The sequence below is a fragment of the Narcine bancroftii genome, chromosome 4, assembly GCF_036971445.1.
Source record: "Narcine bancroftii isolate sNarBan1 chromosome 4, sNarBan1.hap1, whole genome shotgun sequence".
Taxonomy (NCBI): Eukaryota; Metazoa; Chordata; class Chondrichthyes; order Torpediniformes; family Narcinidae; genus Narcine; species Narcine bancroftii.
In genome coordinates this window covers 37,184,196-37,199,607 of record NC_091472.1, presented here as the reverse complement: position 1 = coordinate 37,199,607, position 15,412 = coordinate 37,184,196, and the positions used below count along the sequence as shown (strand labels likewise).

The following is a 15,412-nucleotide window of genomic DNA, read 5'->3' as shown; positions in this document are numbered from 1 at the left end:
GGGACTAGGTCAAAAAGATGGTTCAGCACAGACAAGAAGTTCCGAAGAGACCTGTTTCTGTGCTGTAATGTTCTGTGGTTCTATGTCCAATTATCACCTTTTGTCCATTGACTTGTGCACCTCCACCCTGCCCTTCCTTGTCTTCTCACCAGCCTTTTTATTCAGGCACCTCCCTGATTTTTGCTCATTCCTTGAAAAAGAACTCAAGCCCAAAATGTTGGTTATATATTTTTACCTCCTATAGATGCTTTGAGACCTGCTGAGTTCCTCCAGTATTTTTGTGTTTTTATGAGGTGAATAATGACTGTTTCCTAGAGGAGGAGAATCTAGGATGAGAGGAAATAATTACAAGGTTGAGGGAAGTGGGATTTAGAAAAGGCACCAGAGGACAGTTCTTCACTCAGTGAGGTGATGGGCAGATCAAGCGAGCTGCCAAAACAGCAGAGGCAGGTACATTAGCTTCTTTCAAGAAACACTTGGATAATTACATGGATGGAAGGGGATTATAAAGGGGTATCACCCATGTAGGTACGTGGGACTAAACCAGGAGGGTACATTGTTCAACATGGACAAGCTTGGCCTGTTTCTATGCTGCATCACTCTTTGACATTCATTCTTTGATCAATCTAAGAGCACAGTTTAGAAAATTAATTCAAATTTAAATTCCTGGTGGGATTGATAATTTGGTGCAGAAAACACTGCAGAAAAATGGAGCAGGGTTCCCTGATTTTGCCTTCACAAAGTAGGAATCTACGCCCAAGTATAGCTAAGATACATCACTCGAGCAGTTAAAGTGCAGCATTGTCAAAAATTTGCAAGTAAACTGGCGATCTCCCACTATCCCTTATGTTCAGTAATATATTCAGATGCATACAACAGCAATCACAAAAGAGATCATTTAAACCCCAAATTGGAGATTAGAGTTGGGTATGGGCTTAAGAAAGGCTCCGTTTGGAGAATACTAAGAACATGGTTAATGTCACAAACTAATATTTTTGTAGTTTATTATACAATAAGAAACAATATTTAAAAATAATTGAATTAATTATACAATCAGAAAAAAGATATTTAAAAACAGTTTACCTCAAATACACTCTGTACTGGGGAGAGGGAATGCATGTGTACTCCACCCATATTTCATTATCAGAATCTGCCTCCGACTTCTTCACCACATCTGCGCAAAATATGTTGAAAGTCAAAGATCTTCTGACAGAAACCTCCTGCAGATTTTCTTTATCTATGCTCTTCTGTTTTAACACCTATTGGATTTTTAAAGAAAAGGGCAATCATTCCTACTGACAGCAACATACTCCTTGTGACTCAATCGCTGCAAAAGTTAATTACAGGTTTGAATGTAAGCACCAACTTATTCGTGAAGACGCAAAATTTTATGACAGATAGTACCATGAAACAGCACTTTCGTGTCAACACTAAAATCCAGCTGACTGTTCAACAAGTGCCAAACATTACAAGATGGAGTCAAGTCCAAAGGGGCCAAGTAAATACATGTCAGGTGTTTGACAATGCAGAGATTTCTCCTCATCTCTATCCTAAACCACATCCCTTGGTGTGAAACTCCGCATCATAACTTTAATTTGTTTTTTTTTTAAATTTAGACGTACAGCACGGTAACAGGCCATTTTGGCCCACAAGTCCATGTTGCCTAATTTACACCCAATTAACCCACACCCCCGGAATGTTTTGAATGGTGAGAGGAAACCGGAGCCCCCAGGGAAAACCCATGCAGACACGGGGAGATCATACAAAATCCTTACAGATAGCATGGGATTCAAACCCTGGTCGCGATTGCTGGCTCTGTAAAGGCATTGCGCTAACGATTAAGTCACCCTTGAGGAGAGATGTCCTCTTGTCCCAAGCTTGTCTTTCCTTCAAAGAACTTTTATTTCTGACTTCACATAACATCTGCTATGACATACTGTCAGTAGATAGATTTATTGTCAGACACCTCTACCACACAGTCTGGCTTTCCTCCTGCAAGAGGTCTGCCCAATTGCAGCTTTGCACAACTGATCTTGCAACAGTGATAATGAGTTTATTGTCATCCACATTGTACATTTGCACCAAAATTTTTACTTGATGCAGCTGAACCAGTACTTGTAAAGGGACAACAGAAAAATAATTAAAATTAATAAAGACAATAAACCCATAAGAAAGAGATACATGTTAACAGTAATGGTTGTGAAAAAAATGTTTGTGCTGTTGGAACAGTCTATGAATACCAAGAAGTTCAGGAGTCTTATAGCTGTTGGAAAGAAACTGTTCTTGTACCTGGTTTTCAGGCTTCTCTACCTTCTGCCTGAAGACAGTAGTGAGAAGAGGTTGTGACCAGAATGATGGTGGTCCTTTGATTCTACCTGCCTTCTTGCATCAGCACCTCATATGGATAAGAGGTCAGAGCTTGTGATGGACCTGACTATGTTCTGCACTTTTCTGCATTCTGGGGCACTTGAATTGCCAAACAAGTGCACTTGTAAAAGTTTGATAGACTATCTGACAACATGCCCAATCTCCTCAGATTTCTTATAAAGTAGATGCATTGGTGGTCCTGCTTCACAGTTTCCTCAATGTGCTGGCTCTAGGAAAGGTCTTCTGAAATAGGGATTCCCAGGAACTTGAAGGTTCTGACTCTCTTCTTAAAATCAAAAATCAGTTCCTTGCTCTTTGTGATATTGAGAGCAAGATTATTGTTTTGGCACCACCACTAGTAAACTGAGGTGGATCCACATCCTTCCTGAGACTGGACCTGATGCGCTCAATAACCAACCTTTTGAAACACTTCATCATGGTAGACATCAGTGACAAACGGCAATAGTCACCTTTTTCTTCTTGGGCACCAGAATGATCAATGCCCCTTTGAAGCAGATGGGGATCTCCGACTGCTGTAGCAAGAAGTTGAAAATATCTGAAAAAAAATTTCAGCCAGTTCATTCACACAGTTTTTAAGGACCTGCCCAGTTTCACCGTCTGGGCCTGACACTTTCTGAGGATTCACTCCTCCTGAAAGCTCTGCTCATCTCAGCCTCAGAGACTGGGAGCAGAATCATCAGGGGCTGTGATGGAAGATGAGAAGAGGGTGCACAATATAGACCAAGGTACACAGATGTTTTCCAACAGCAATTTGCAAATCCATGGATTTGTACAAGAGGAGGCAGCAAGCCTGCCAGGGTCATCTCCAGAAGGACTTAGGAATACAGTGGCAAGAGAATGATTACAACATTCTCCAAATGGCATGGCAAAGACAGAGAGTGCCAAAAGAATTCTGCATCTTGCACAGATATGCCAAGGTAAGATCTCAGGCTCACACTGCCCCGCTCGTCAGCAAATATCTTTACTTTCTGCATTCTGCCTCTATATATCAAGAAAGGTTGAATACTTTGTGAGCAATAATGGATTCTCAGAAGACCAGGGTCTCACCCTATTTGATATGCTCACAACCCACAAATACATACACTATCACTCAAAGGTATACATAGGCATTTCATTCACAAAGAATTACTGAAACTGCATTTTTAAGTAGGTTCTTTACAAACTTTTGCAGAGTCTTTCATAGATGAGGAGAATGGGCAAAGAGGTGGCAGTTGAAAATCAATGTTGGAAAGTATATGCTCATGCCCTTTGGTAGAAAAAATAGACAGGAAGACTATTATTTAGATGGGGAGAAAATTCAAAATTCTGAGGGGCAAAGGGACTTGGGAGTTCTCATGCAGGATACCCCAAAGGTTAACCTCCAAGTTGGGTCAGTGGTGAAGAAGGCGAGTACAATGTTGGCATTCATTTCTAGAGGAATAGCATATTAGAGCTGGGATGTAATGCTGAGATCCTGTAACACACTGGTGAGACCTCACTTGGAGTAATGTGTATAGTTTTTGACACCTTATTTGAGAAAAGACATGCTGGCGTTGGAGAAGGTTCAGAAAAGATTTAAAAGATTCATACCAGGAACAAAAGAGTTAGCATATGAAGAACATTTGTTGGCTCTTGGACTATACTCGTTGGAGTACAGAAGGTTGAGTGGAGATCTCATAGGGGCATTTCAAATGCTGAAAGGCCTGGACAGAGTAGATGTGGCAAAGATGCTTCCTATGATAGGGGAGTCAAGGTCAAGAGGGCACAACTTCAGGATAAAAGGGCATCAATTTAAAACAGCTGCAGAAAAATGTCTTTAGTTAGAGGGTTGTGAGTCTGTGTCACTTGTTCCTGCAAGCAGTTGTGGTCATTGGGTATATTTAAGGCAGAGATTAACAGGTATTTATGGGAAGAAAACTGGGGAATAGGGCTGAGTGGGAGGATGGATCAGCTCATGATTAGAACTATAGAAAATTACAGCTCAGAAAACAGGTCCTTCAGCCCTTTTAGTCTGTGCTGAACTATTATTCTGCCTAGACCCATTGACCTGTACCCAATCCACAGCCCTCCATAACCCTCCCATCCACATACCTGTCCAAATTTTTCTTAAATGTGAAAATGAGACCTTCCGCTCAGCAGATATACTACCTCTTGGTAAAATGCAGACCCTTTTAACTACCCAGAGAATTCTTGGCCATGCTGAGTGCTGCAGTCTACATTCTCATTTGGCTAATGACAGTGAACCCCTGAAGGAGCTTTTCAGTGCCATGTGCAAAGTTCAGACTTTCCACCCCAATGGTGCCATGATTGTTGCCTGATGACTTCAATTACACCAATTTGAGGGGAGGAATCACGTGATGGAGTAGTGGCTGGTTGGGAAAACCAGCCCTCTCCAGGAAAATAGGAAAAAAGTTAGGAAAAAGCAAAGCATAACAAAAATAAAATATAAGAAATAGAAGATAAAGATACAGAGAAGAGAAAGAAGATGGCTTCCAAAAAAAGTAAAAAAGTCACCAGAGAAGAAAGAAGAAGGCCTTACCTGCAAGGAGGAACATGGCGCTGTAGTGGCGAGGAGTGTCTGACCCTCGAGGTCAGTGCCTGCCCTGCGGAGTTACGACTCACCAGCCGTTGGACTACAAAAATGGCTCTCGGAGCCAAACAAAAGTGCATAATCAAAGGAGAAAGAGGACACCGGCGGGAGGGGGGCTCAGCAGAGGAGTGGGCTGCCACAGAGCAAACAGCTGAGGGATGCCCAACACCAGGGCGCTCAGCTGGAGGATGAGGGAGGCAGCAGAAGAGGGAGCAATGAAACAGATGTGGGAGATAGACAGAGAGATGACTGACAAGAAGATCAACGTCAAAGCACAACAGACAAGCAGCCCAGGAGGGGAGGAACAACAAGAAGAGGCCCGACAAAGGGATTCAAGCAGCTCATCAGGAAAAACAGAAGAGACACAGACACAAAGAAAAGATGAAGAAGGCACAAACACAGGTACAGCCACAGAAAAAGAGGAAGAAGAAGACCAAGATCTGCACAGAGAAATAGAAGGTAAAACTGATGGACAAAGAGAAATAAAAGGTAAAACTGATGAACAGAATATAGATGAAGTTTTTTTTGAAGAACAAAAGAGATCACTAAAAGAATGGTTATCATTAGAATTTAATCCAATTAGAAGGAAAATGAAAAGAACAGAAGATAAAATGCAAAGGTTAGAACTGGTAATGACAGAAATAGGGAAAAGAGTAGAGAATGTGGAAGAGCAGTAAACAGCTGTAGAAATGGAAGTAAATGACAAGAGAAAAATTGGAAGTGACAAAAAAAATTAAAGAGACACAAGAGTTGTTATCTCAGAAAATTGATATGTTGGAAAATTATAGTAGGTGATGTGATATAGAGAATTTAGGTTAAAAAGACTTAAGTTAAAATGTGATGATTAATCAGAAACAGGGAAGCCAGAACGGACAGAGAGTTTACTAGCAGTCAAGGACAGAAGGAGCTGCTGAATATGTTTTTTTAAACCTATCTTTTCATGGTCATAGTGAGAGACATGCAGGAGACAAAGGATTGATAAGAAGTGTGAGAAACAGAATTCAGTGAATGTAGAGTTCACAGCGTACGTAACGAACGTGATAATTAATAATGCAGTTATACTTAGAATGTTTTTGTAATACTAACCAATTAAAACAGTATTAATAAGAAGGGGAAGGGCAAATAATAAAGGTATAAAAATCAATGCACTGTATGTATCGGGGCTTAACTGGTGAGAAACCAGTTGAGTCCAACTCTGCAGACTTGTAAATAAAGCTTGTCGTGTCATCAGTTTTAAAGAGACTCATGTGTGAGAAGTTTTATTTCTGACAAATGGGGGCTCGTCCGGGATCTACACTCCGGCCGTGAGGGGAGGCGAGAAGAGGGACATCGGAGGCGGTGCACCCCGCTGAGTTCAGCGGCTCCTAGTCCCTTGCTCGTCGCTTCGGGCGGCTTGAGCGAGTGGTATCCGGACAGGGTGACACGACAAGATGGAGAGGAGAAGGGTGACGGTTCAATCCCCGGGAAGACACCGGTAAGTGACGACTTACGATTGTGGTGTGGGGATTGGGTAACAGGTGTAACGGGATACACCTGTTTGGATAAAAACCTAACGGAATAGATTAAGTACAGATCTTTTGTCGTTGTGTGAGGACCCTGTCGCGGGACTCTAGGATAGACCCCAGGGAAACCTCGGCGGTAACCGAAGGAGGGACAGCACCTCCGACGAAGTGCCGAGAAGAGAGGGGTCAACCCCAGGAAAACCTCAGCGGTAACCGAAGGAGGGACAGCACCTCCGACGAGGCGTCTGAGAGGAAGGGAGTAGGGTCCGGAGCGAGAGGGTCCTCAGCAACGATGAACAGATCTAGGTGGGAAAATGGGAGGATCAAAATCTAAGGGCTCGTCTGAAAATTCAGGACAATTCCTGGGAATACCCCTTGACAGCCCTTTGGGGAGAATGTTTGAAAATTGGGATAGTAATAGATATCGGGACAAAAACAAGAAAAAGATGGTCCAATATTGTCTCCTTTGGTCAAAACAACCTATTAAAGGTTCCTCGGTCTGGTGGCCGAAATTTGGATCTGATGAGGATTGGGTTAGACAAGCATTAAACATATATGTAAATTCGAGACCAAAGGTGAATCAAGAAGAGTCAGCATATGCATTTTGTTGGGTTCCCTGGCCAGGATCCTTAACAGAATGTTTTAAATTGAGAGTGGCAGGAGAAAAGAAATGGGAACCTCTGGACAACCTTCCCCCTCCTTATATTCCCCCGGTGCCTACTGCGCCCGAGGAAAGCTTATTACCGGAGGGGAAAGGTGATGAATCTGATTGCCCCGAAGGGGGCCGGGATAAAAAGGATGAATTAAGGGAGTCGGACCCTAAACTTCCACCGGTAAACCGACCCTGGACAAGATCCCAGACTGGTCCAGGACCATCAAAGTTTTCAATAAACCTAAATCCCCTGAGAGAAGTTCCTATGGGAGGACCGGGAGGGGGAACGGGATATGTGAATGTTCCCCTAACTAGTACAGAGGTGCGGGGATTTAAGAAAGAAATGAAAAAGTTATTGGAAGATCCTATAGGACTGGCTGAACAGCTTGACCAATTCTTGGGACCAAACACATATACGTGGGAAGAGATGCAGGCAATAATGGGAACATTATTTTCACCCCAGGAGAGGCAGATGATTCGACGGGCTGCCCTCCTCATGTGGGAATATGAACAACCTGGGGACCCTAGACCCCATGAACAAAAATATCCCCTAAATGAACCCAGGTGGGACAAACGAACACCCGAGGGATTGGCAAGTATGAGACAATATAGAGAGTGGACAATTAAAGGGATACGGGAGGCTGTGCCAAAGGGTCACAATTTTACCAAGGCATTTGGGAACCACCAGGGGAAAGACGAGTCCCCTACTGATTTTTTGGAGAGGGTGAGAAAGAATGTCCAACAGTATGCTGGTGTGGACCCTAGTACACCAATGGGTGAACAGCTTATTCGAATTGAATTTGTTTCCAAATCATGGCAAGACATTAGAAAGAAACTAGAAAAGGAGGAGGACTGGAGTGAAAAACCCCTAAGTGAACTGTTAAAAAAGGCACAAAAAGTATATGTGCAGAGAGAAGAAGAAGATCAAAAGAAGGCGACAAAGGTTATGGTACAGACTATCCGACAGATGAATGCTGAATCCAGAGGGGAAAGAAAACAAAACCTTCCTCTAAACAATCCAAAATATCCAAGAGAGGGAAGACCCCGGAGATTCGTTAAGTGCTATTACTGCAATGAGGAAGGACACTTTAAGAGGGAATGCCCCCGATACAAGAGGGAATTGCGTGCCCTCGAACTTATGGAAGAAGATTAGGGGTGTCAGGGGTTCCAAATGTTAGGGACCAAATATAAGAGGGAACCCCTGGTAAAACTAAAAATTGGTCCCAAGGGAGAAGAGGTGGTGTTTATGGTGGACACAGGAGCGGAACGAAGTAGTGTAATAACTGTGCCAATCGGAACTGAGCCTATAAAAAGTAATTTGACAATTTCTGGGATAGAAGGAGCTCCCAGAATGGTATCAATAATTCCCCAAGTAACAGTGAAACTGGAAGAAAGAGAAGGGGTACAAGACCTCTTGTTATTACCTTCGGCTGGATTTAACCTCCTAGGAAGGGACTTACAGGCTCTCCTAGGTTTGGGTGCTCTCCCTGTGGACGGAGAAATGCGAGTCCACCTCTGCGCTTTAAAGGAAGAGGATGAACGGCAGATTGACGAGAGAGTCTGGTATAAGGAGGGAAATCGAGGAGGTCTGGACATCCCACCTTTACATGTCACATTAATACCAGGTCATCAGCCGGTAAGGAAACGTCAGTATCCTATTTCTTTGGAAGGGAGAAAAGGGCTACAGCCGGTAATTGAGACTTTAATACGAGACGGACTATTAGAAGAATGCATGTCACCTTATAACACCCCTATACTCCCAGTAAAAAAGTCAGATGGATCCTATCGCCTAGTTCAGGATCTAAGAAGTTTGAATGCTATTGTTCAGACCCGCCACCCAGTGGTGCCTAATCCCTATACTATTATGAGTCGGATTCCCCCAGACCATGAGTGGTTTAGTGTTATCGACTTGAAGGATGCCTTCTGGACTTGTCCGTTAGAAGAGGAAAGTAGAGATATGTTTGCGTTTGAATGGGAAAATCCATGGACAGGTAGACGGAGACAGTTTCGGTGGACTGTATTGCCCCAAGGGTTCACTGAATCTCCAAACCTGTTTGGACAAATGCTAGAACAAATCCTGATGGACTATCCACAATCTGATGATTCCCAACTAATGCAGTATGTGGATGATTTACTATTATCAGGACCCAAGGAACAAGAAATGAGGAGAGAGACCATTAGACTCTTGAATTATCTGGGGAAAAAGGGTCTACGAGTGTCCAGAAACAAGTTACAGTTTGTTGAGAAAACTGTGATATATCTGGGACACCAGATAAGTAAAGGACAGAAACGGATTACCCCTGAACGAATTGCGGGAATCACTAGAATGCCTTTACCCCGTAATAAGAAGGAAATAAGACAATTCCTGGGACTCTTAGGATACTGTAGGTTATGGATAGAGGACTACTCAGTTTTGGTGAAGTTTATGTATGATAAACTGACAAATGAAAATGACTATCCATTGAAATGGACCCAGGAGGAGGAGGGATGGTTCGAGGACTTGAAACATCGCCTAACACGAGCCCCAGTGCTCACTCTGCCCTCTTTAAAACAGCCCTTCCAGCTATTTGTCACTCATAACCAAGGAACAGCTGTGGGAGTTTTAACACAAGAAAAAGGCGGTCAGCGACACCCAGTAGCTTTCCTTTCCAAAATGATGGACCCAGTGTCTCGCGGATGGTCGACGTGTATCCAGGGAGTAGCGGCTGCTGCTCTGTTGGTAGAGGAAGCACGTAAACTTACTTTTGGAGGAAAGATGACTGTGTACACCTCCCATTCTGTGAGTGTTTTATTAACACAAACTGCCCATCGATGGCTGACTGATTCTCGCATATTAAAGTATGAAACCATTTTAATGGTTGGAGAAGATTTACAGTTTGCAAAAATTAATAGCTGCAACCCAGCTCAATTTTTATACGGCAGTGAAACAGAGAAAGAGGTGGAGCATGACTGTGTCGAGTTGACAGATCTTCAGACCAAGACCCGAGAAGACCTTTGCGATACTCCGCTGGGAGAAGGATATGAATTCTACATTGATGGCTCCGCCAGATGTGTTGACGGAATGAGAAGAAATGGGTATGCTATAATAGAAGGAAATACTTGGAAAGTAGTAGAATCCACGAGACTACCCGGAAGCTGGTCAGCACAATCCTGTGAACTATATGCCTTGCAGAGAGCCCTCAAAATACTGGCAAAGAAAATTGGAACGATTTACACAGATTCCAAATACGCATACGGAGTAGTGCATACCTTTGGTAAGATCTGGAAGGAGCGTGGTCTAATTACATCAAGAGGAAAGGAATTGGCACACGAACAGATGATTACTCTGACTCTAGAAGCCTTAACATTACCCCAAGAAATAGCAGTGGTCTACATACCAAGCCATCAAAGGGGAGATAACCCGACAGCAATTGGAAACAGACTGGCTAATGAAGAAGCCAAAAGAGCAGCCATGCAACAAGAAGTCCGTTTGCTGACTTTAATCCCAATAAGGCAAGGCATAAAGACAGCTCCCATTTTCACTGCTAAAGAAGAAAAGAACATGGATCAGCTGGGCGCAAGCCAGTTACCTGATGGAACATGGAAAACACCAGATGGAAGAATTGTTCTAAATAAAGAAATAACTCGCAATATTTTAAAACACCTGCATCAACAGAGCCACTGGGGCACCCAAGCCTTATGTGACACAGTGCTTCGAGAATATGTGTGTAAGGGAATCTACACCTTGGCCCAACAAGAGGTGCAAAATTGTTACCTATGCACAAAAATTAATAAGAAGATAATGAGGACAGGGACCATGGGAGGTCAACCATTAGCCATACGCCCTTTTCAACGTATCCAGATCGACTTCACAGAGTTACCTCAAGTTCAAAGATGGAAATATCTGTTGGTGATAATAGATCACTTTACCCGATGGGTAGAAGCCTTCCCAACAATAAATACTACAGCCTCTACAGTAGCTCGCCTCCTCCTAGAGCAGATAATCCCCAGATATGGTATAATGGATTCTATAGACTCAGACAGGGGTCCACATTTTTCTTCAAAAATCCAGCAATTGATTTGTGATGCATTACAGGTCTCTTGGAAATTACATACCCCTTGGCATCCACAAAGCTCAGGGAAGGTCGAGCGTATGAATGGAACACTAAAAATCCAATTGACAAAGTTAATGGTGGAAACTAAAATGCCTTGGATAAAGTGTCTGCCCCTAGCCTTATTGAGAATTCGTACTGCCCCACGAAAAGATGTAGGGCTGTCCCCTTATGAAATGATGTTTGGGCTTCCCTTCTGGAGTACAGTTGAGGGGTGTCCCACCTTGGGGGAAGGGGATATATTTGTTAGGAACTATTTACAGGCACTGTCACGCTCTCTTACAGATTTACGAAAGAGAGGACTATTGGCACAAACACCGCCTCTAGACTTTTCTTTACACAAAGTGGAACCAGGAGACTGGATTCTTATCAAGACCTGGAAGACTGAAAAACTCCAGCCCCAGTGGGAAGGTCCATACCAAGTTCTCTTAACTACAGAAGCTGCAGCACGAACAAGAGAGAAGGGGTGGACACACGCATCCAGATTTAAGGGACCTGTAGAGGCGCCACAGGACCCTGATACGAACTCAGATTGGACTTGTATTCCTGGAGAAAAACCTCTTACCTTACGATTTCGCAAAAAAGACTTAATTCACAATGTTATTGTTATGTTCTTTGATTTTTCTTAGTTTGCCTATGTCTTTATCAGGTGTGAAATGTAAGAAATGCAGAGATACAGTGGTCCTGTTTCAGGACCACATTTGGGGAAGAAAGGAAGGTAATTTCATTTCCCATACCTCAGTTCCTGAGAAATGTTGGGCAGAAAATACCACCCAACATCCATATACCCCTTGTGTGGAAAAAGAAGGAAATAATATGGGTCATTATATACAGATTCCTAATACCACTCCTTTCCCTCTTAACGGTTGGAAAGGTGACTCAAGCCCACCATGCCCTGATGGACTCTGGTTTTGCATACACCAACGTACTGTTCCAATGAGAAGTTACACTCCACACTCGAAATTGCCTGTCCCTTTAAGACAGCCGGACTTAGTTCGAGTCCATCCAAATAACCATGTAAGTTTCAGTAATGTAATTGGGGGAGATAACCTTTTTGTAGATCTGGCAACTAAAATTGCAGGAACTTTTAATGTAACTAATTGTTGGGTCTGCGGGGGTCCACGGATGTCAGAACAATGGCCTTGGTGGGGAGAACCTCTCAATTCATTGACCATGATTTCCCGCATTTGGACAACTAACCGAACGAGATCAAGAGAAACCTGGTCTCTCTCTAATGTCCCCTCTGGTTTTTATTGTCTCTCACGAGCCGGCAAATACCCAGTAGGAGAAAGTCCCTGCAAGGCTGTATGGATTCGCATTTCGCCTGGTGTTTTCACTTGGTTTCCTAAACCTCAGACTTGGTTCTTATCCACTGTTTTTAAAACTAATTGCCTACCCCTGTCTAATAGCAGTATTCAGTTTTGGAATTGTACCACTTCCACCATCACAGGACCATACCAATCAAATCCTGTTCTTAAAAGAGTTTGGGAAAGGGGGTATGGAGTATCCCCAAATGGATTATTCTGGGTATGTGGTAATAAAGCTTATACTCGTCTTCCCTCACAGTGGAGTGGAACTTGTTTCCTAGGAATAATCCGCCCAGAATTTTTCCTTCTACCCCACGATCACGGTCATAAATTAGGCGTGAAGGTCTTTGATACATTACATCGTGAACCCCGCTCTACCACGGTACATTTGGGAGAATGGAGAGATGATTGGCCTCCAGAGCGCATAATTCAATATTATGGTCCCGCTACATGGGCTCAAGATGGATCTTGGGGTTATCGTACTCCTATATATATGTTAAATCGCATAATTCGCTTACAAGCAGTGCTTGAAATTGTTACAAATCAAACAGCTATAGCCCTGCAATTACTTGCATCCCAGCAAGGTCAAATGCGCTCTGCTATATATCAGAACCGTCTAGCCCTAGACTATCTCCTAGCCACGGAAGGAGGTGTATGTGGCAAACTTAATTTGACTAACTGCTGCTTACAGATTGATGATAATGGAAAAGCCATTCGTAAAATCGCTGATAATATTCGTACATTGTCCCATGTACCGGTTCAAACCTGGCATCCTTTCCCACAATTTAATTGGATGGACAAATGGTTTGGAGGAACCTGGTGGCGTACCTTCTTGTGGGTCATCGGAGGTATTTTATTCCTCCTACTTATTTTGCCCTGTATTATTCCCTGTCTACGCAGCCTGGTGATTTCCATGGTCGAACAAGCTATGCAACCAGGGGGGATGGGAGACCCTGTAAGACTTTTATTTCAGCGTGAGATTAATGTATCATAAAACATTTCTCTTCCCTAGCTTAGAATCCCCATTCATATCTATACATATATTCAACACATTTTAAAGAGAGAAAGGGGTGGATTGTGATATAGAGAATTTAGGTTAAAAAGACTTAAGTTAAAATGTGATGATTAATCAGAAACAGGGAAGCCAGAACGGACAGAGAGTTTACTAGCAGTCAAGGACAGAAGGAGCTGCTGAATATGTTTTTTTAAACCTATCTTTTCATGGTCATAGTGAGAGACATGCAGGAGACAAAGGATTGATAAGAAGTGTGAGAAACAGAATTCAGTGAATGTAGAGTTCACAGCGTACGTAACGAACGTGATAATTAATAATGCAGTTATACTTAGAATGTTTTTGTAATACTAACCAATTAAAACAGTATTAATAAGAAGGGGAAGGGCAAATAATAAAGGTATAAAAATCAATGCACTGTATGTATCGGGGCTTAACTGGTGAGAAACCAGTTGAGTCCAACTCTGCAGACTTGTAAATAAAGCTTGTCGTGTCATCAGTTTTAAAGAGACTCATGTGTGAGAAGTTTTATTTCTGACAGGTGAAACAACATAAAAATAGTGGGCCTGAAGGAGGGTGAAGAAGGCACAGACATGAAGGAATTTATAAAGGATGGATCCCGAAGGTCCTGTGAACGACAGAAATGCAGGAAGAAATGGAAATAGAAAGGGCACACAGAGCATTAGCTCCGAAACCACAGGCACATCAAAAACCAAGATCCATCTTAGTAATATTTTTGAGATACACCACAGGAGAAAATATGCTGGAACAGGGAAGGAATAAAGTTAGAGAAGATAATAAACCATTGAAATACAAGGGTCAATTTTTTTTTTCGCACAGACATAAGTTTTGAACTCTTAAAGAGGAGGAAGGAGTTTAATACAACGAAATCGATTTTATGGAAAAAAGGTTACAAATTAATGTTAAGTCATCCAGCCGTGCTTAAAATATTTATACCTGAGGAGCAAAACAGACTGTTCTCGGATCCAAAGAAAGCGCAAGAATTTGCAGAACATTTGCAGAACAGGAGAAGAGATGAAGAGATGTAACAAGAATGAAGAACAGCGATAAAGTATATATAAAGATGTAAAAACAATGTACATGTAAAGAACTAAAGAGGGAAAAGAGAAGGGAAGGAAAGGAGTTATATATGTTGCAGGATAGGGTTACATCTGTGGAGTATAAGGCTAGATTGGTTTCGGATCATTCATTATTATTATTAGAATATTTGAGTTCACAAGATGTTCAGAAAGCTTCAAGATGGAGATTTAATACTATGCTATTATGACGCGAATTTAATTCTGTGAAAGAACGGTTGTGGAAAAAAAGACATAGGGCAACATTCAGGTATTTTGCGGTACTGAAGATTTTTTAGGATGGAAATTAGCCAAAATTCTTTGACAATCCTAAAGAGGTTATGGACTTTGCTCAGTCTCTACCAATCATGCAGTTTCAGGAACGATGTAGTCCTTCAAGGTCTCCAAAGAGAGTAGAATTGTAAGGTGGTATCCAGATTTTTAAAAGAAATGGAAGCAATGGTGATCGAAGTGGTAACGTTGATTTAAAAAAATAAATCTTTTTATCTTTTTTTTGAAAAGAGTTTAAATAGTTTAAATAATGATGATAGTTTAATGAAATGGGAATTGGGAGAGGGAACTGGGTGGGCACTAGTTTCCAGAAGTAAAAAAAAAGGGGGTGTGGCAAGATGGCGTAAGGAACAGACGTGCCTTCCAGTCCTCTCCTGACTCTAACTTATTGTTTTGTCTTTAAGTGCCCGTTAAAACTTTTTTAAAAAGTTTATAAATAGTACTGCAGGGGTACTTTATGTCTTAAATGTGTTGCCGTACATTAAGTGTAATAAGAGAAAACTAAGAGATGAAAATGGGGAAAA

General features: G+C 42.2%; 1 protein-coding gene across 3 annotated transcripts in view; it reads right to left on the bottom strand.

Annotated features, from left to right (window-relative positions):
* camkmt (calmodulin-lysine N-methyltransferase) overlaps positions 1-15,412 on the bottom strand; it is a 512,353-nt gene that overhangs the window by 468,167 nt on the left and 28,774 nt on the right. For all 3 annotated transcript variants that reach the window (XR_011355630.1, XM_069931088.1, XM_069931087.1), the window contains exon 2: positions 1,084-1,259. Coding sequence is in view for 2 of the 3 variants with exons in the window: in XM_069931088.1 (XP_069787189.1) it covers positions 1,084-1,259 (176 nt within the window). In the remaining variant the exon portion in view is untranslated. The remainder of the gene's footprint in view (positions 1-1,083; positions 1,260-15,412) is intronic.